The 22,803-nt window shown below is 39.9% G+C and overlaps 1 protein-coding gene across 1 annotated transcript; it reads right to left on the minus strand.

The window, feature by feature from the left end:
- Window positions 1-319: 319 nt before the first annotated feature.
- SUCLA2 (succinate-CoA ligase ADP-forming subunit beta) lies at window positions 320-21,176 on the minus strand. The gene is made up of 11 exons (XM_042839041.1): window positions 21,050-21,176; window positions 19,282-19,465; window positions 9,681-9,780; window positions 9,329-9,491; window positions 6,581-6,709; window positions 6,009-6,147; window positions 5,489-5,650; window positions 5,265-5,407; window positions 2,935-3,055; window positions 2,576-2,664; window positions 320-1,125 (listed from the first exon to the last, which is right to left on the minus strand). Exons 1-11 carry the CDS (start codon window positions 21,134-21,136, stop codon window positions 1,051-1,053), a joined length of 1,392 nt encoding a protein of 463 aa, XP_042694975.1. The 5' UTR covers window positions 21,137-21,176; the 3' UTR covers window positions 320-1,050.
- Between the last annotated feature and the right edge of the window lie 1,627 nt (window positions 21,177-22,803).

The raw sequence follows: 22,803 nt of genomic DNA on the forward strand, positions 1-22,803 counted from the left end.
GTTAACCAAGAAAACTGCATTTAAAAAAAATGAAAATTCACAAAATACAAACAAAAAATAAGTTTCCAAACTTGATGTTAAATTACTACAAGGGGAATGTATGCATCAGACAAGTTCCAAGTTGTATATAACGCCAAAATCAACAGCACTTGAAGATGATAAAAACTAGCTTATTAATTCAAGGGGAAAAAAAAAGAGCATATGTATCATTATTAATTTACTTCTAAAAAGCTTTTATCTTGCTACCTTTAAATCCCAACTTAATCTTTGTGTTTATGCAATTGATCAAAATGGCGACATACAAAGAAAAAGACAGAAGTTGTTTTGGGAGACATTTTATTCATGTACAATTTCATCAGCAATGTACAATAGACGCTTTAATCCTCTATATATTTCATCTCTTTGAAGTCTGGTAAATGCTTATTCATATACAAAACTACATTATGCTTTCTCGTGAAGACCCAAAATTGTGAAAATCTAAGTGCTACAGTATATGTTGTAGTGATTAAACACGTTGTCCAGAAGAGTAACCAGCCACTTCAGTGAAGCACTTCTAAAAATGTTCCTGATCAAGTTCAAATGCACCTGTTCATAAATAATGATCTGTTTGTTCAAGTCCACTATACTGCTAAGTACAACTGTCTCCAATATAAAATACCGTTGCAATACAATTCTCCACAGGGCCAACTAGATAATCTAGTCATATTTATATTTAACCAAGGCTAATACAAATTTACAAGTAAAGTAACTTTAGAATTTACTCAGAATAATTGTTCAACCAGAAGCTTTACTTTGGACAACGCAGAAGTATATTGCAAGTAACATTCTGCAGCAAAAAAAGCTGGAGGTTTGAGAACAGCTAAGGACTAAATATTAGCAATACACACTTTTACAAGAAGTCCAACCATTCTGAATGTTAACATTAAAGACCAGGTACTTCAGCCTGCGTGCCTGCCAAATAATCAAATCCTCCGCACAAAAAAAAAAAACATCCCACAGAACACAGTATTTCAGAGAAACATATGAGACACTGGCATGACATTTCTCAGATCAAATTGGCAACTGAAATTTAACATCCACCTGAGCTTGTTTTGCTAAGGTCACTATTTCAGAGAGTTTCACCACCTGTAAAAGAAAACAAAGACTTAATTTCAAACAATCCTATCTTAATTTTTATTTTTTTTTTTTTAAGTAATTTCAGGAGTTCTCCTTCTATAAATTTTTGTCACAGGCATTTCTGGACCATGTTTTGATACCTTTTGGAGACCCAACTTCTCTTGCATAACCTTCATGAATTAATTCCTGCTTAGGAATACGTCCTCCTTTTTTGCACATTAAAATTCTTCACTTCCACTACTGCTACATGTTTGTAGAATAATTTCTATGTAATAATTACATAACTTCAAATTCACCTAAAATCCTAGTTGACCAGAATCATTTAGTGAACATTTAGGTGGGAAAAAAACATGTATAAATACACCCTTTTAAATCACTGACTACAATCACTGCTTTGAATGCTCAGCTCACTACACTGATCTATCCTCATCCATTTGTTTATCAATCTCATTGCATCATCATACATAAACCAGTTCAAAGAATCACCTATTGGCAACATACACAAACAAATTGAATCCTTTCCAATAATGCTTCTCCAGATACAGATATTTTTAGGTTAGAAAATTAATCCTATTTGCATGGCAACATGACTGAACCAGCAAAACATCATCAGTTTTAAGACACATTATATAGATCCAATCCATATGCATTCCTAGGGAATATTTACAATGACCAAATAAAGCTTACTAATCTTGCAAAACTTAGTATTACTTCTTAAAAGCAAGGACTGTATCATCAGGCTTAACAAGTTAAGCAATCCTGAGCTAATTCTAGAACTTCAACTTCAGGGAATCAAAATCATAACCAATCTGCCTGAATACCTAATTATCTTACTGCAGAATCAAGGTGATCAACTATGTTTGATTTTAATCACACGCACAAATATAATGCTATGTCAAAAGAAGTGTTACATTTCTCAGTTACTTGACTTAAAACTAATCTCCCAGCCATTTCCCTAACAAGAAGGATGACAGATACATCCACTTAGCTGTGCGTTGTTTGTTTTTTTGTTCCCCCCAACTTTTTCATTTTAAAACTGCTGTTCAGAAAAAATAACTGAAGGTTATTCACCACTTCTCAGAGTGTTGACCATGGAAACAGGCTGCCTAGGGAAGTAATGGAGCCACCATCCCTGGAGGTGTTCAAGAAACAGGCGTAGTACTTAGGGACATGGTTGAGTGGGCAATATTGCCTGTAGGTGGACGGATGGACTAAATGATCTCAAAGGTCTCTCCCAACCTTCAGAAACTCTGGGGACATAATGGCTCCCAACAGCACAGTAAGGGAATATTCTGAAAGGAGAACTAACCTGCAAAGCATCTGCTTGCAAACCTGGTAATAACTTGCACTGATTACCCTAGGCTACCTACCTCTAGCTGACTGAAAGGATTTTCAGCTTTCCAATATTCTGAAACAGATCCTGTGTTCTGAAAATAAGGCTCGCTGTGAGCTCTCTTACCATTTTAGCAGCTTCATCCAAGTCGTCACAGGCAAGAATTTTGAGGCTGCTAGCAGTTATTAAAGCTTTGGCATCATCAACTCGTGTACCTTAAGAAAAGATAAAATGCAACTCTTACAGAATACTGGACTACCATTTCCAGTGTATGCGGATAAATGCAGAAGACAACTACTTTAGTAGTTATAAAAGCAGTAAATCTCTTTTTATTAACTTCCCAATCCTCATCATCTAAATTCTGTATTGTCCCTGTTCTCTCATAGCCTAACAGCTATACAGCTTACAGAAAACTTGCTAGGTAGTATCTGAGGTCAAGAACATCTGTCAATATAGACAGAAAGATATTTATCACATACACTCACCTTGCAATCGTACCACAATAGGTATTTTTAGGTCCAAATCCTTTACTGCCATAACAATGCCTTGTGCTATTACATCACATCGCATAATGCCTCCAAAAATATTTACCAGAATAGCCAGTACCTACAAAAATCAAGAACAATATTTACATTAAAAATGGACAGAGACACATCAGCTAAAAGCACCACTCACAGCATTTCAACAGCAATTCAAAGGAAAATTCAAGCTCTCTAAATGTAGTAAGGGACTCAGCTCAAGAAAGAGAACATTTTGTTGCTCTGAAAGTTCTCTGGAACACAAAATACAGTTCCATAAAGTGACACACTTCACTTCAGGAAATACAGTTCTTCATTTCAAAAATGTCTGACTCAGGATATTTTCATGTTGTCCATATTTTGTGAAAGTACCTGAGTAAAGACAAACATTTTCTGCACAAATCCATCACAGTACATTATGGGAATGGCCTCAAGTTTTGCCAGGCTGGTTCAGGTTGGATACTAGCAAAAATTTCTTCTCAGATTGGTGAGGCATAGGAACAGGCTGCCCAGGGAAGTAATGGAGCCACCATCACTGGAGGCGTTCAAGAACCACATGTGGTACCTTAGGGACATGGTTTAGTGGGCAATATTGGTTGTAGGTGGATATGTGGACTAGATGATCTTAGGGGTCTTTTCCAGCCTTAATGATCCTATGATTTTATTCTATGATTACTTCAGAGAATGATTAAAAAAAGAAGGCTGCTTGTCTTTCAGCAAATCAAGCAGATGAAACACCAGTAATTAAAGTAATTTTACTACTTAATTTGTCAACAGTTTATCTTTCCATTTCTAACATTACCAGCAAGGGTATTTCCCACATTAATAACTCAGCATTACTGAAGAAGTCACTCTGAAAAGCATGTGAAATGTACAGAGCTTACAACACTGTTTACGCAGTTTACTTAAAAGCTAGCATGTTTAGAGATATCTGATGGATATTTAATTCAGGAGGACTAAGCCTGAGGTTAGGGGAAAGACTCTTCCTGCTTAACTAGCAGAAAGGAAGGCTGGGAAGACTGCAGTCAGTGGTGAAAGACAAAGGACACATAACAGCCTTGGAGGAAGACAGCATAAACTTAACAAGATAATTTTAATATGCAGCTAGTACTAAACAGTAGGCTGGTGCTCATTATCTTGCAGTCAGACTAGCTTATTTGCATGATATTGTTTTCACTTCTGCTACTAATGTGTAAAAGCAACCTAGACTAGAACCCCAGAAAGCTGTTCCAAACCACCCCTGAAGTGGACCCAAACAGACTGCAGTCCATGCCACCCAGTGGGCTGTATTGCTGTTTGACTTTTTAGCACCAGGAATCTCAGCTACTTCATTTTTTTTTATTTTTATCAATCCATAAACAGTTGAAAGAAAGCAGAAAGGGAAAAATAGGTGCATTTGGACAGCCTTTGTCTATGCATCTGCAGTGAACTGCCATTGTGAGAACTTGTTCTATACCAACGCTTCCCACAACTTCTTCCTTGTTCCTTCATCTTTTCTCCTTCAAAATTTGTGAAAGACAAAAGTCTTTCCAACTAGAAAGAAACTAAACACCTCTAACACAAATCTCTATTTCTTTCTAACCCTTTCCAAAGAGGTTCAAGTGGTATATTAAATTGTGATCTAAATGTAGTATCCATTACCAGATCCTGCAAGGAACACCCAACTGTTTTGGTTACTGGGATAATCATCCCTACGTGGACCACCAAGTCAGTCTTCATGTTACCTAAGACAGTACAGTTATCTCTCTGGTTCCAACCAATTTATTATCTTAATAATGTTCAAACATTACTGATATACTCTGGATAGGATAAAGCCATTCCATGTCCATCACAAAGTTATTTATTTACGTTATAGAAAATGAGTACCTGAGACAAATTTGTTTGTGCACAGCACAGAGAATATTCATCTCTACAACTCTAGCAGCTGCAAAACTAGCACAAGAACACACACACAAAAAGGAAATTTATCACAAGTGGTTTCTGTTTAAAAAGCCAGTGTGGACAATTTTACACTCATAGGATGTCTGAACAGACTCACAGCTATAATTTCAACTGAGGACACAATACCACCTACTCAGTACACAGCCAAAGAATTCATTTTAAAATAAGAAAAAACTCGAGCAGGTGTTCAGGACTTCTCCATTTGTACCAAGATTTAGCTAACGTCTCCATTTTCTTCCCTTTCTAATTTTTCACTTACAAAAACATGTTTTCTGGAGAACGTGCACTAAGCATTGCAATTCAAAGTACAGCTTGTGTTGTGCCCTTTGTAGGACCTTGATATGCCAAGTCCCTACCTTTTTATCAGAGGTAATAAGCTTAAAGGCTTCTGTCACTTGCTGCACTGTAGCACCACCTCCAACATCAAGGAAGTTTGCTGGAGTTCCACCATGAAGTTTAATAATATCCATTGTGGCCATAGCTAAACCAGCACCATTGACTACAAGAGAATAAATACAACATTTAGGAATGCAGTTTATAAACTCACTAAGTCATTTAAAACTCGCAAAGTAGAGCATACCTAAACAGCCTATATTTCCATCCAATCCTATGTAGTTGAGATCTGCTTTTGCAGCATCCCTGTCTCTTTCATCTTCCTGTGTCCAGTCTCGCATATCAAAGATTTTCTTCTGCCGATAGGCTGAATTACTGTCAAAATTTATCTTTGCATCCATACACATCACTGAAAGGAAATCACAGTTTATAAAATAAGTCATTTAGTGCCATTACTACTAGAACAATACTTCAACTGCTACGTGTGCATGTTAGCATCTGTTGCATCAAGCTTGGCAGCCAGCCCACGTGGTCCAACATTTTGCTGAAATGACCCACTTAACACTGCATGTATATACAAGATTCTCTCCAGCTTACTAACAAAGACAACCAATTATATGCTTTATTAAATCTGTTTTTCCAACACAACATGCTAATGTCAAGTCCTCCTTGCTGCATACCACTGAAGTTTTAGCTGAAACTCATTGTAAATTAACATAGAATTATGAAAGCTGTTACAAAACGCATATGAATAATAGAAACATTACCAACTCCTGATGCATCTTCAACCATAGGATTTATTTCTACCATGGTAGCATCATATTTCAGAAAGAGAGTATATAATTTGATCATGTTCTCAGCTGCTTCATCAACAAGATTAGGAGGAAATCCCATTTTCTGGGCTAGCTGAAAGTAGAAGACTGGTTATCAGTTAACTGATGTTCATGTATTGATTGACATTTACAAGTTAGGAATCTCCAAGTTTAAATATTATTTCAGTACTGAGTTGTAGATTCAGACTCTCTCCTGTCTTCCAAGAGAAGGATAACTCCTGGGTTTTAAAATACCATTTTTGATATAAAACACTGCACTTATCCAAAAAGAGAGCTAGTAATAAGTTATCATTGTCTTTACACAGCTATATAAAGCACTACCATGCATAGCTGGATTTACATTGATTATCAAGCTGAAAATACTTAAATCACTCACTCGAATCTGTTTCAAAATGTCAAAATGCTTTAAGACAACTCAGCAGGCTGAACACACACACACACTTCATCAACTTTAGAAACAACACTACCCATCCTTGCTAATTGCACTTTTCCACATTAACCATTACCCTAACAGCTTGCTCCTTTTTTATGCCTTCTACTATATCAATGGGTTCCTTAATTATCGCATCAGGATTCTCTGCAGCAACATCTTCAATATTAACACCTCCATGGGAACTGCCTATCAGCACAGGACCCTGGAACAAAAAAGAAAAAAGAGCAGAAGTGTAAGTAGTTTTATACCCCACAACTGAAATGTAGTTTTTTCCATAAGACACTTTCCAACAGTAAAGCCCTGCTCAGAGTTGGACACCTCTGTATTTCAGCATTTTACCAATATGCTTTTATTGAAAAGAATGTTACTTTTTTTTTTTTACTCAATATATCTATATAAACACTTTTAATAATACTTCCAAAATTGCAAAGTGTACCTTGAGCCCAATTTCTTTTCACAAGAAAAAAAATTCTGTATACAACAGATCAATTAACAGATACATTAAATTTTGACAGAAAGATCCAACTCGGTAATTACATGCATTTTATCTTCTAGGCTGCATCATTAGAAAAGGAGCATCTCCCCCTTCTCCACTCACACCTACACAAACACACACCCAATGCCAGGGACTCATTTATTAATTCCACCATGCTCCAGCTCCAAGGACAAATTTAGGTCTGCAGGATCCAGTGATAAATTACTCCAAACTTTGCCTGTCCAATAGGATCACAAAGCTCAGTAACGACAGCTATTGCTGAAAGTCAGTCAAGGTTTTCTGACAAAATAGCTCCCAATGATTCAATAATAAAAGAAATTAAAACATATATATATATAAAAAATAAAACATAATAGATAACATTTTCTAGAAACTTTTCTGTTTGGCCATTGTTGATTTTTTTTTTTTTTCTCTCCTCTGCTATCTAAATCTCGAGGAAAACATCAAGGATTCACTACCAATATACCTACAATCTCTCTCTGTGGGAATAGTCCTTCTGTTTAAAGACACACACTCGTTTTTATCCCCAGTACCTTCCCTTATCACCACCTGTGCATTAATTATGACATCTGGTGTACCAGGGCAGCATTACTTAAACATTAAAGCTTATAGCTGCTGACAGTTGAATACAGAAAGCAAGATGCTGATTCCAAGAGCATGCTTAATAACCACGCTATTCCCTTCTCATCACCATCTTTCCAAATGGAAGCATGTAGGTGATTAATTATCCTACATCAAATAGTAAGGTTCAACACAATGAACATTTCTGGGTATTTATATCCTGAACAGTCAGGAAGTTAAAAATACTTTACAAAAATAAAGCATCATTCCACAGAACTGACTAAAATAAATGGTTTTAATATGCAAGAGTCTTGCCTCCACCGGCAAGTAAAACCCAAGACATCACATTCTACTTTCAACTCATTATTTTATAAGCTTTTTTCCTCACCTCCTAAAGGAGGAGGTTTGCAACAGTATCAGAAATACCAGCTGCATGCTATTCAACTTCTACAATTTCTTCTTTGGAAAGGTTCTTCCTAATCATCAGCACCCTAGACTCATTACAGAAATTAGAAGCACATCCAAAAACAAGACTTAAAAAGCCAACAGTAGAAACAAAGTACATCCCTACCAAAAAAAGCAAAAATTATGGCTCAATAGAAGGCAGTCAGATTTTTTCTTAAAGTAAGAGCAAGAACAAGATGTTAAGATTACAAACTGGCCATTTGCAGTATTTTCATGCCACCTTGTGGTAATTCTGAGATGCATACTGTAATGTTTGGCTCTTCCAAGCTTTTGTACAGTACAACAGAACACAGGTGCCCAAATTACTTAACTGCACTAAAATCCAAATGATATTTTCTTATTAGAAACAGAGGAAGACACAGGTGTAAGTACAATATTGAACTTTTAATGTTCCATTAAAAAAGATTAGTTTCCTCCACAGAAAATTATTTCATGCTCATGCTAGAGACACTCTTCAATGACCAAGAGCTGCCCTTCTACAAACTCTCAAGCATTTGTATCGACTAAATTCAGCTTGCAAAGCTTCAGAAGGAAAATTTACAAGATCTGCTTTACCTTGGCTTTGTTATCTAGCAATTCATGTTCTGTCCTACCTAATGGCACTCACGGAAATTCATCTGTCAGACTGCATTGACACATTTCAGTTACCAAGTTTGTATTGTAGCCTAAAAGGCTACATAGCCATAAATACAGAATATAAGAGAGACTACAGTTTTCATCTTCCTGACAGCCATGAAGTCCTAAGCTTCCTACCACTTACTGAACAGTGCTGGTATAAGAAAGCTACCACTACTCCCAAAATTGAGGGAACAAACCTGTACATCCCAAGGAAACTCCACACTGCACACAGGCTATTGATTTATCTAGAACCATAGCCTCATCCAAAAGGCTTTTACTTCTCATAAATAGTGTGTACACATGCATGCACATGCAAAGCTGTATTTTTAAACTGAACTCTAGTACAAGCATCTGGTAGACAAGTGCACACTTCAAAAGCAAAACGAAAATAAATGAAAATAACCCCCTCATTCTACCCACCTCCCCTTCAGCACCATGAATTTGAGCTTCAGCTGAGGCTACCATTACTCTTTTTCTACATCTTAAATTCTAGCATAACATTTTAAAGCATTTAAAACACCATGGCAATCACACAGTTAGAGATACTAGGAAATTACATTTCACTTGTTTATATTTCTGAATTTCAAATGCAAGCAACCAATACAGTGAACACCATTTTTTTTTTTATTAGTTCAACTATAACAAGTAAATTAGTTGACCTCTATTTCTAATGTTACTCACTTGAAATGACCTTTCCATTGTTATTGCAAAATAGTACTCTCTCCTGGGATATCTGCGCTCACAGATAAATACTTGATTGCATATCCTGCCCTTTTCTCCTGTCTGCTTGGTAAACAACTTCTTTCCAATCATTTGGGAGGAGATATCTTTTGCTTCTTCTGGACTAGAATAAAAGAAGCTCAGAATGTGACAGAGAAACTGCTGGAAAAACAAAAGCAGTATAAAAAAATTCTTACCTACTTGTTATTTTAATGTTAATAATTAAAACACTGATTTTAAACTTGGCAGGAGGTTCAATTCATAATAAGAAAGTGAAGTTTTTCTATTTGGTTGGATAACAGAAAGAACTTACGAAAAAACTATTTTCACTCCTCCTTTGAGGCCACCTTCAAATGTTCCTTTTCCTCTACCACCAGCTAAAACCTGTGCTTTTACCACAAGATCCTTTGTACCTGTAATGAAAGAAAACAAAATTTATCATGCATGACTACCAAAAACGAATTGCCCCAGGTATAACAATAGAGGTTGTTTTCATTTTAACCTCCCCCCCATATTTAAAAGACGAACTTGAATCAAAGACTGTACCACAATTCACAAACCCTGGTGAGTCAATATTAGAAAAAAAATCTTTCTACATTAAGTATTTTACTTTTTTTATACACATTTGAATCATAACTGATCGAGATCTCAGTAATAAATGTTCACTACCTCCCAGTCTATTAGTAAAATGGCACTGAATATCTGAGGTATTGCAATCCAAGATTCACCTGAATGAAGTATAAATCCCCTATGTCTATAACTATCTTCTCAGCAATTATATGCAACTATGGCACTTACCCAAATTAACTTGCAGGTGTGGTATGGTTTCCTTTACGCACAGCACTGAAAGCTTGGGTGCTTTGCAGAAATCAAAGGCCTAAGCAAACCCATTATTTTTACCAGGTCAGGCAAAGTCAGTCTTTTAGTTGCCCTAAGCCATTTTAAAACACTCTTGAAGGTAGAGCAGGCTGTGCATACAAGTTTAAAGAAGTGAAATCTGAGAATAAATTCACTATCAACTGGGATATTGTGAAGCATCATTGAAGGAGAAGGAATTCACTGTGTTATTTAAGGTGATAAAGGAAGAAAAAGAAAACCCCTCTGAGATATTACTCAACTTCAATTCCACTGACTAAGTGCTGAAAACAGCTGGATTGCAGGATGCAATGTATGTGGCACATCCCATCTCCTTTCATGCCACAGCTGGCTGAGCCACTCTGCTCTTAGTGGGCAAAGAACAAATGCATTGTCCACTTGGATGTGAAAAAGAAGCCAAGTAAAAGCATAAGAAAAATAACAGTCTTGACTGTGTACCTAGCAACAGACCTCTGAATGTACAGCTGATACGGAGCTCTTTGGCATGAGAGGCTTGAACAACACAAACATGCAAACATATGCTTATTTACTATGCTCTATTTAAATCTAAGATTTAATTCTGGTCCTGAAGATAACCATTTTCATGGCTACTGAGTACTAGCAATCAAACAGGTTAATGGGCGTTACAGAGGCCACATAAAATAAGACCTTGGCCTTTTTTATTCCTGAGACCATTTTTTAATGGAAATACTTCAAGCACAAAGCTAGCTTGCTTTAGGAAACAGTAAGCATCATGCATGGTAAAATCTTAAGTAGTAGCTTCATGGATATATGAGAGCCACATGCTCCAACATGCCAACTTGATAATAAAGTTCCAGCCATTTGAACATCATTTACCTAGTGCTTACACAAATGTGCAGAAGTGTGATATTTGAGTGTCAATATAAAACTGTGTAGTGATTCAAAGACGCTGAGCTCCCTGCTCATAGGGGATACTTTTCAAGCATTTCAAGTGACTCAAATATTCAAGATTTCACAGCGCTATTTAATTGACTGTTCTGAGGTTCCCACTGAAGTTTTGTAACTGACAAAGATTGAGATCAAACATGCTCAATAATCAAGACAGAGACTTAAAGACCACAGTCCACGAAGAAGCTGAGAAAAGAAGATCCTCCTAAACCCTGTTTTTCACATCTTACACCAAGTCCAGAAGGTAAAAGCTACTTCCACAGAGAAGTTTCCTGGAAAGTCATTACCATAATTACCATATTACCATATACTTGTAGCATCAGTGCTTTCTGTTTCACAGTCTTTGTGAGCTGAAAACAAATGCCACCCACCAAGGCAAGTTGCTTTACAAGAAGAGTGCAGGTGATTTTTCCTTACACAGAAGATACAGAAGCATGCCAATGAACATGAAAGCAGAATAGGAGATACAAAAGAAGCCAGGCAGAGATGCTCCCTTTAACATTTTGGGGAAGACTACTATGGATGCAGGGGGGAAACAAAGGGTACAGACTGAAGAAAATAGCCAGGTTCACAGTCTACCAAAACAGCATGTTCTTTTGGGACTTTCAGATTTTGGCTATCCATACCACAGGCCTGTTCCCACGGGGTATTTCTTAAGAGTTTGGGTAGTATCAGTGGTTACACTTTGGCAATGCATAAAGGCATCTGAAAAAAAGCCTGTGAGAAACAACCTTAAACAAAACTATCATTGAACTGTCCCTTATGAATAGAATGCAACAATTTGTAGCATTCCACAAACAGGCTATTAATTATTTACATTTTTTTCCCTACACCACTGCAAATAAACTAGCTGCTTGATTGCACACAAAACTTCAAGAGTTATTTGACCAGCTATGTTTTCAAGCAATTAAGTTTCATAGATGTACCTGAAGCAAAAGTAAAGATAACCATGTCCTGAGAAAGCTTTAACTTGACTCTATGAACAGTTCTTTCCTACAGCACCCATTTAAAGTTGTCCTTGAACTCCAAAGAAGGGAGATGTTGTGTCACACATATCATCTGCAGTGTTACAGCTGCAGCACTACCTCATATGCCACACAACAGAGAACTGCAGTTCTCTCCCAGTAACTCAACAAAACATTTGGAAAACAGCAGCTAACACCATTTTCTACTAATATGAACAGTTTTGCTGTCCTGTGTTTTCCTTACGTTGCTCTGAAATACTGCTAGGCTTTTGTTTCAGTGACAAATAGCAGCTCTGCCTTGGAGCAGGTGTCCATATACCATCTTCAGGCAGCTGAGTGCAGCTAAAGTCTCAGGGAAGCAGTTAAAGAGGCAAGCAAGCTAAGGTTGAAACGCACAGAACTCAGCAATCACACTCAAATGGTAGGAACCACTAAGAACAAGGACCTGCAATCAGTGTAACACTGAGTTAGCATCTATTCAGGGTGACAAAATCAACACAGTACTAACACAGGTTTCATATTCAACAATGGTTTATTAACTAGATAGCAAAAAACAGTGGTGCAATCAGGAAATGCCCTGTTCTTTATTTCAAGCAATACTGACACTTATCAACCCAAAGGAATCTTTTCTGATTCCACAACCTAAACTTTCAGACTGGGAGAAAAGTCCTTTTCTCACCATACTCACACACCGATGATCAAGGGGCAACACAATTTTATCCTAAGTTTATTAAGGGGAAATAAGGCTTGGTGTTCTGTCACCTCTCAAATGTTCTGTGCAACTAGGAAGTTTGATGATTAGGGCAGACAACCTTAATTAAAGTATTCTGTTGCACATGTTTCCGTTCTGAATTACGTCAAATCACTTTTGTTGTCACTTCTTTAGGCCTAATATTCACTACAGTGGCAGTGCTGCTTTCCACCTATTGTGAACGTCTTCATGATAACCACACAAGCGTGATCTGTTCTAACAAAAGTGGAAATAAGAGGCAATAATAGGTTAATAAGTGGCAATCAAGATCTCAAATGCCATTCAGCTGCAAACTGTGGTAGACAAAGACTCAAATCTTTCATAGAATAGAATCACAGAATCACAAAGTTGGAAAGGACCTACAAGATCATCTGGTCCAACCATCCTCCCATCACCTCTGCTACCACAAGCACTAAACCAAATCTCACAGCTCCTCATCCAGGCGCCTCTTGAACACTGCCAGGGACGGCGCCTCCACCACCTCCCTGGGCAGCCATTCCAGTGCCTGACCACTTTGAGAGAAAAAGTCTTTCCTCATGTCTAATCTAAACCTCCTCTGGCACAACTTGTGGCCATTTCCTCGGGTCCTTTGCCACAGTTACACTCTATTTAAAAGCATTTAGCTCTAGGACAAATCTCTCCCAGTTAGAACGCAAATCAATCTTTTCTTCTTGCACAGACATGAAAATTCGAAGTGTAGAATAACACTGTTGTATTTACTGGAAGTAAGGAAAATACAGACTTGTAATAAATAATGTATTTTTCACAGAGTAACAGTGCCAACCTTAACAAATGCAGAGAGCCCCTTCAAAGCACACTGTACTTTGCTAACAAGCACAGCTACTCAGGATAGAATTTCAAAATCACATTTTCTCAGCCTTAGAAACATTCAGATTAGAAGAATCTCTGCAAGCAGAAGTCTAATTATCAAAATAATTATGTGCCAGCAATCTTCATGCCAGGCAGGAGAGTGAACAACATGTTTCACACCTCTTACACAACACGACTTTCTACACAAAACACATCCTGACATTATTCACCTGCCTCAAGTTTTTCATCAACTTGCAAGGTTTTGGCAGTAGCTGAACCTAAGCGATTAAAATACGGCAGTCACAATCTGAACAGGCAGGTTAGACAAGTCATTTGAATGACTGAATTATTATCAACAACATGCTTTGATATGGGAATTTCAAAGAGGTGAAACACTATAAGAGAAAGCAGAGGCTGAAGCAAAATGCAAGCCTTGGATGTCAAGAAGTAGTGCTTGCCAAAAAAAAAAAGTTAAGAAAACATTTGGTTTCTGGACTGCTGGTTCTTGAGAGACTCTGGCCAGGCAAGTAGGATCCTCATTGAAAAAACTGCTTAGCAATCCATCTGAACCTGACCTCCATGGCAGCTGGATTTGAAGACTTGGAGGATTTTTGTACAAAACACATACTTACAAATCAAAGCTTTTCTTTATAAACCTATCCACGTTTACATGTTACTTTTTAAAAAACAGATACAAGCTGCAGGTTTAAGCAACTGGCAGCAAAATCAAGGCCAGGCTGGATGTGGCTCTGGGCAGCCTGGTCTGGTGGATGGCGCCCCTGCACACAGCAGGGGTGTGAAACCAGATGATCATTGTGGTCCTTTTCAACCCAGGCCATTCTATTGGTTCTGTAAAAATAAGAATACTGAAAAGAACTTAAAGCTCTGGAAAAAAAGCATGTACTCATCAGGGACCTGCCATTAGGAATGAAGATATGCCAATCACTTCCATCATTCTGCTGAAAACGTATCAACAAAGATCTCTGCTTATAAACTGCACTGGTAAGGATTCACAGCTAACAATAGTAGCAAGAGGAAAGATTCCACTGTTTCAATTCCCTTCCAGTAACTCAGCAGTAGGGAAGAGGAATGTTACGCACTTCATTTCTCAACACCTCCTGTTCTGTACAGCTTACTTTATTTAACTAAGATTTGAATTTCTGTCATTAAAATCCTACACCACCAGAAGCAACACCACCAAAGCTGCTTCAAGATCTGTCTCAAATCCTCACAAAAGGAAATGTACACTTTCCATGAAAGAAAAGTAAGCTTCTCCATGGGCATAGAATATGTCACTCCCTCTCACATACAAAAACTGTTAACAGAGGAAGGTGTCAGGAAGCATCAACATTTCACTTACCACAACAATTTCATAGGTGCTGCTTTAACTAACAGCAATGCTGTATGCTTCAAACAGCACATTCCACTGAGCTATCTGCTACCACACCAAAGAAACGAGCATCTGCTCTTCAAAGAATAGCCTCTAGGCCTGTTAGTAGTGTTATTGACACAAATGCATATCAACTCCTAAAGTGGCCCTGCTCACAGCGTTAGATGCAATCACACATTGGCTGAGATTAAACTAAGCTCATAAGCAGTCATCAAGACATTCTCCAGTATCTTAACAACACTCACGTTTTCAAAATGTAAGCAAATCACAGAATCACAAGGTTGGAAAGGACCTACAAGATCATCTGGTCCAACCATCCTCCCATCACCTCTGCTACCACAAGCACTAAACCAAATCTCACAGCTCCTCATCCAGGCGCCTCCTGAACACTGCCAGGGACGGCGCCTCCACCACCTCCCTGGGCAGCCATTCCAGTGCCTGACCACTCTGAGAGGAAAAAGTTCTTCTTTATGTCTAATCTAAGCCTCCTCTTGTGTTCACACAGCATATAAATAGTTATACTGCAAAACTCACAAATAACTAAAAACACCAATATTAAAAAAAAAAAATGTCTTTGAAGTCTTTATCAGATACTGAGTATCAGTATTCTCAGCTCTGAGTAGAACACATTCCTTCAGCAGCACAAATTAGATGTTTATGGAGACAGTGAAATAGAAGTGGAAAATTATGCAAACAGTGACATTTACAGGAGGTCCAAACCTGCTCCCAGTGACTGAATCACTCAGTAATTGCTTTGAAGAAATATGTCATTCCATGACCCGCTTCAGTACGTGATAACAAATCACTTGAAATGAGATGGAGAGCTCTGCCGAAGGAAAAGCTGTTTGGTAAACAGTAAATGTCAATGACCCTCCACAGCCAAAAAAAATAAGATAAGTAAAAGTTATGTGCAAACCAATGTTTTAATAATGTCCAACCTTCACAACAAAAAGCTTTCTAAACAATCACAGAATCATAGAATGGCCTGGGTTGAAAAGGACCACAATGCTCATCCAGTTTCAACCCCCTGCTATGTGCAGGGTCACCAACCAGCAGACCAGGCTGCCCAGAGCCACATCCAGCCTGGCCTTGAATGCCTCCAGGGATGGGGCATCCACAGCCTCCTTGGGCAACCTGTTCCAGTGCATCACCACCCTCTGAGTGAAAAACTTCCTCCTAATATCTAACCTAAACCTCCCCTGTCTCAGTTTAAAACCATTCCCCCTCGTCCTATCACTATCCACCCTCATAAACAGTTGCACTCCCTCCTGTTTATACACTCCAAACAAAACAGAAACAAAACAACAGAACTGCAGAATCCAGCTAGAAAGGAAATCTGAGTTGAAAAAAGCACTTTAAGAAACAACACAGAAGAAAAGTTTTGAAAAACAGTAAAGAAAATTTTGAGTTTTTTTCCTCAAAAAAAGCCATGAGTGATCTGCCATCATTGCTCTAACTTTGTTCACAGCATCTAATTTCATCTCAGTTACCTTTAAGAATATTAGAAAGAATGTTACAGGGAAGAAGCGCACTCTTGTAACTCAGTCCTAAGATGAACTGCAATATTCATATGCCTCAGTTTTGCTGCAGCTGTGCTACACTAATTATCTAGCAGTGATGATAATCCTTGGTATAGTTAAGCTTTGGCTTTGTTCTGGCTTACACTGACTTAGCTTTAGATACAGCTAAATTATGGTAATTTCTATTAATGATAAAGTGTATTTGTTGTGCTTTAGGATAAAAAGTTACCCATTTGTAACTGGAGTGACCTATCTGCAAAAGGAAAGAAATCCAGTGCTAAAGTGAAGTTCACAGAGAGCAGGTTTCTGACTAAAGGTTATCAGGAGCACGTGGGGTAGCAGCAGGAAGACAGAGCAAGCAGCATTACCAACTATCTTTGTCACGGGTTAGACAAACATTTGGAAAAAGGTTTAACACACAAAGGGAAGCAAAAGATAATCTGCTATCTACCAGCAACAACTTTTACACAGTAAAAACAAGTAACGAGTGGGAGGATAAAAAAGTGAGGTTTTTTTTTCATTCTTCTCCAAATTCTAGGGTGGTTTTAAGTGAATACTAAATGAAAACAAAAGGGAAATGGTTAGAATAAAATAGAAAGCCAAAATATTGCAGCCAAGATCAGCCTGCCATGTGCAGAACAAGTTCTGGGCAATGCTTGAGGAAAGCCCAAAAAACCCAAGCTCCTTCAGCTTCCCCCTATTAGGAAGTCTTCCTTTCCTCATCTCTAACAACAAAGCCACAGTGCCAAACACACACCAACTTAAAGGAAGTACATGAATGGCAATGAGCTGCTCTGAATTCTTCACCTCTTGTATTCTATATGATGCCAACTCATACACTTCACAACTTCATTTTCCTCAGCCCTAAGAAACTGCATAGGGTCACATCTGCCAGATAACAGGCATACCTGTGGGCCTCCGTGGATGAGACAGAACTATGAGCAAGCAACCACAGACATACCTGCTCTGCTACAGGTCTCCTCCCTAAACAAGGAACAAAACAAAGGAGCTCTGAGGTATGAGTCCCCCTACTGTTCACCAAAAAGCACAAGGGATGTCTTATTTGTCACCAGCAGGGGATCTGTGCAGATATCAACATGATAGGGCATATCACAGAACCACAGAATGGCCAGGGTTGGAAGAGACCTCAAGGATCGTGAATCTCCAACCTCCCTGCCACAGGCAGGGCCACCAACCTCCACACTTAACACTAGACCAGACTAGACCAGGCATAGCCCTCTGCTTACTGAAGTTTACACTGTGCTACAAGCTCACTCTGCACTGAAGGTATGGGACTGAATTTTAAACCATTCAAAGAATAGTTGGAAAGGAAGCATTTTAACATATTTCCTTTATGATGGTGGAGCTAGAATGGGATCAAGACAAAGAAGATAAGCAAAATACACCTGCATTTCTGAAACATCAAATCTGAAGCTGCCCGATTCTTTTCTACATTACAATTTGCTCTAGAAAAAAATAACACTTTCAGATCACATAAAGGCAAGACATGAACCAGAAATGAATCTAACAAAACATACAACCTCAGGAGTAACTACAAATTTATCCATTTGGAGATGAAAAGAGAAAGGCATTTTCATTTAGAAATGGAATATGATAAAAAAAAGCAATGTCTTCTGTTAAAGTTGTGTGACAAATTTAACACATTTGGGGAAGGAAGCTCTAAACTGAAAAAGAAAATAGTATTGATAATGCAAATTATAACAGGCTTCTATATTATATCCACATTAAACCTCAAAGGTTTTTTTAGTAAGATATATAGTAGGTGAAGTGGCAAATCAATGGGTAAAATCACACCCTAAATTAAAGCTCAACTAATCATTCTAGCATCAGGTAGAGGAGATTGGATGCCTTTTTACCAACAAGACACGAATCCAGCATTAACTACAGGCTGTCAAATTCCTCCTGTCCTGTATCAAGTGGCTGCATTCTAACAGAACAGTCTGTTTTCAAAGGCACAGGGTTTTACCCTTCCTCTGCATCATAAAAGAAAGCCTCCTTTGCATCTTCTGCTCTATAGCAGATTTTGAGCTACAGAAGTCCTACCATCACTGATGGTCCATCTGTCCATCACTGAAGCTCTTTACAGAAGATCTACTGTACCCTGGCTAGAGAACGAGAAGAAATCCATGATTTGCACAAAGCAGAGTCTATTATTCATTTCAAAGAAGCCTAGGCACTCGTATGAACCTGAAGCCAATGCTACTTAAACCTGCCACATCCTCTCAAAATACGTTCCTTCTAAGCACAACTCACAAGTTACAGGAAAAACACCTTTAGCATTTGGGATATGGGAATGATGGTGACAGAAATACAAGTTCACAGCCTTCACTGGAAGTAAGGTTAGATTTTCCCACTGCAGTTTCATGGTTTAACTTCATAAACCACTCTCCATGTGTATAACCCAGAGAGTCTTTAAAACTCTCACTTAACTGACTTCACCATTTGCTCATGTACTGAGCGTTCTTAGACATAATATGAAATATTCTTAGGAAAAAGTCAGCTCCAAAGTAAATACTCAGGTCTGCAAGAAAGATGCTCCACAGGAAAGGCTCTCATAAAGAGAAGGTGCATTCAGAACTCCAAAGAATGTCTTAACAGAAAAGGCAGGCAAAGTATTTACAACCTGTATCAATCCCGTGCCCACACACTATATGTTCTCTTTAATATTATACCTATTTCTTTTGCTATTTTGTAAGCTTCATCTGGCGTCTTGGCAACAAGTCCATGTGGAACAGAAATGCCAGCCTCCTGCAACAGTTCCATGCTCAAGTATTCATGTAGTGACAGGTTCCTCTGCTGCTGCTGTTGCACCTGAAACCCATGATTACTAAGTATTCCTGGACTTCCACCAAGCACCTGAAAGGGAGAAAAGAAAGAGGAAAAAAACAAAGAACATGACTGTATTATGAAAAGCTGCTGTTTAGCTAAAAAAAAAAAAAAAAAAAAAAAAAAAAAAGCCTATATATTAAACAAGAACAAGTTAAGTATATCAATGCAATCATCTGAATGCTTTATTTTATGTTTCATGTACATTATCTATCATACTAGCCACTCACATTGGTTTGGAGGTGGTCACTGAGGACAGCAAGAAAAAGCCGGAGACGATGATAGCAGGAGCAAGGTTCAGTAGAGCTAAAATACCTTTCAGCAACTAGTTAGCACCTAAGTACTTTAAGGAGCACATCTGTCATGTAAAAAACATGGAAACATCACAAAACTGAAAAGCACGCAAGTTTGTGCTGCGGTTTTGGTTGTGTCCTTCTGCCAAGCTAAGAACTGAGCTCCGTGAAGGAAGGCCACTGGAAGCAACTTTACGTCAGCTTCAGCCCTATAAACTGTAAATTAAGTTTGCTACAGAACAAAGTATTCAGTGTTAAAATGATGAACATGAACCAGAGAGGCCTACATATGAGCAGTTCCAAACACTGATGCTGAGTTGGAGGGTCGTAAAAAGGTAACTTTGACATTTCAGAGGCTAGGTAAAAGAAAATGTGCTTAGCACTGAGCCCAGGAAATTCCAGCACAGAGCAAGACAATTTCATCTGCAAAACTGATGCAGAAGACACGGAGAATTTCTGATATTTTCAATAAAGCAGTCCTAGGAAAAGACAATTTTGATCATAAAACATCAGGAGTGGCATCACGTGAACTATCTCTTTTCTTAAAAAAAAAGAACATCTACTTATAGACTTCAAAAAGAAAACCTTAACTTTACATGCATACAGAACAGCAGATCTACCAAACTCAGCTAACCCACGCATATAAATTACAGCTGAAAGCTCAAAGCAAAAAGACTAGAAAACTAACCCGGCTTCAAACAAAAAAGGCCTCGCTGTTTAATCGTTTGGTAAGTAGCGTTGGCACAAGTAACATACACGGAAATCTGCACCGGGAAGTTTCCCACAGAGGAGACTTCACATACTTTCAATCACTTTATTTAAAGCGAGCAAACAAAGCACGCAGACAATTTAGGACGGCATTTCAAGGCAGAGGTTTAACCTCCGAGGGATCCCCTGCACACAGCGGCCCTCTCGCTGGCACAGCCCCAAGGACGAGGTGCTGCTGGCAGGAGCTCCCTTGGCGCTCAGGGACTCCGTGTAACGCGAGAGGGGAACTCGAGCGACCTTTCTCCGTATGGGGAAGGAGAAGAAGGTGGCACAGCGCTGGCTCGCACCAGGCCCGTTACCTCCTTTGTTTGCGCGGGTCTGTTGCGGCCCCACAACCGGACAGGGCCGGGCGGCGCGTCCCGCACAGCTCCCGGAAAGCGGCCCCAGCCCCAACCCCAGCTCCAACCCCAACCCCAGCTCCAACCCCAATTCCACCTCCAACCCCAATTCCACATCCAATCCCAACCCTAACCCCGGCCCAGCCCCGGCCCAGCCCCGGCCCAGCCCCGGCCCAGCCCAGCCCCGCCCCGCCCCGCTGCCTCACGGCCGCTACCTTCGCCGTGGTAGTGCCCAGAGCGGCGCGGAAACCGCTACCCCTCAGAGCGGCCGACACCCGGCTGCAGATGATGGAGGCCGCCATGGCGGAGCCCCTTCGCCCTCAGGTGCCCCTGGCAGCGCGCATGCGCTACCATCGAGACGAGGCGCGGGTGAGGCAGAAGGAATGGGGAGGAGCCGGAAGCGCTGGCGCGGCTCCACCGCCCTCAATGACAACAGCCCGGGAAGCGGCGGGAGGGCGGGCACTAAGGGCTACAGAAGCGGCTCTGCTGCCCCCTGCCGGGGCGGACTGCGGAGGGGAGAGGATTTCAACCCTGGTTCTTCATCAAGGATTAAAGGATCTGGTAGGGATCAGAAGAAGCGTGATAACTGAGGGCAGCAAGAAAAAGCTGGGGACAGTGATAGCAGAAGCAAGGTGTGGTAGAGCTAAAATACCTTTCAGCAACTAGTTAGCACCTAAGTACTTTAAGGAGCACATCTGTCGTGAAAAAACATCACAAAACTGAAAAGCACACAAGTTTGTGCTGCGGTTTTGGTTCTGTCCTTCTGCCAAGCTAAGAACTGAGCTCCGTGGAGGAAGGCACTGGAAGCTACTTTACATCAGCTTCAGCCCTGTAAACTGTAAATTAAGTTTGCTACAGAACAAAGTATTCGGTGTTAAAATGATGATCACGAACCAGAGAAGCCTACATATGAGCAGGTTCATATGCAGCAGTTTCTGCTGCATCCTCACAGCCGGGCAGGGCTGGGCAGCACATCCTGCACAGCTCCTGGGGAGTGGGACTCCGTCCCATGTTGCCATGATGGTGGCAAAGGGTTTCCCCCACCTCCTCAACCAGAGGGGTGTGCAGGCCCGCTGTCCCCGAGGCAGCCATGACTGTCCCTCATGACAGTGAGCTCTCCACAGGCACCCAACCACCTTCCCTAGCGTATGAGCACCCAGCCTGGCCTAAACACAGACATCCAAACACAGTCCTCCAGTCTGTGCTCACGACAGACTGTGTGCTTCCCTTTACCCCTGCAGACACAGCTGCAGTCACAGTGTACTCCATCACAGGGCCGTGCTGTGGGGTGGCAAGACTCCTCCACTTTGGTTCAAAATGAAAAATAATAATAATAATAATAATTATGAATCATAGAATCACAGATTCATTAAGATCATCTAGTACGACCACAAACCCATGCCCACAAACCATGTCCCCCAGTGCCACATCCACATGGTTCTTGGATACCTCCAGCAATGGTAGCTCCACCATCTCCCTGGGCAGCCTGTGTCAATACCTTGCCACTCATTCTGAGAAGAAAATTTTCCTAATACCCAAATCAAACCTCCCCTGGTACAACTTAAGGCCATTACCTCTCATCCTATCACTGTTACATGGGCGAAGAGGCTGACCGCCACCTCACCTCAGCCTCCTTTCAGGTGGCTGTAGAGTGCAAAGAGGTCTCCCCTGAGCCTCCTCTTCTCCAGCCTGAATAATCCCAGTTTCCTCAGCCACTCCCCATAAGATCTGTGCTCCACACCCCTCACAGCTTCCTTGCCTTTCTCTGGACACGCTCCAGGCCCTCAATGTCTTTCTTGTAGCAAGGAGCCCAAAATTGAACGCAGTACTCAAGGTGCAGCCTCACCATTGCTGAGTGCAGAGGGACAGTCACTTTCCTTGCTCCTCCTGACTGCACTATTACTGATACCAGCCAGGACACTGTTTGCCTTCTTGACCACTTGCACACACTGCAGGCTCATGATCAGCC

This window comes from Centrocercus urophasianus, unplaced genomic scaffold (assembly GCF_019232065.1).
Source record: "Centrocercus urophasianus isolate 14NV4802_14NV808 unplaced genomic scaffold, USGS_Curo_1.0 seq_9, whole genome shotgun sequence".
NCBI lineage: Eukaryota > Metazoa > Chordata > Aves > Galliformes > Phasianidae > Centrocercus > Centrocercus urophasianus.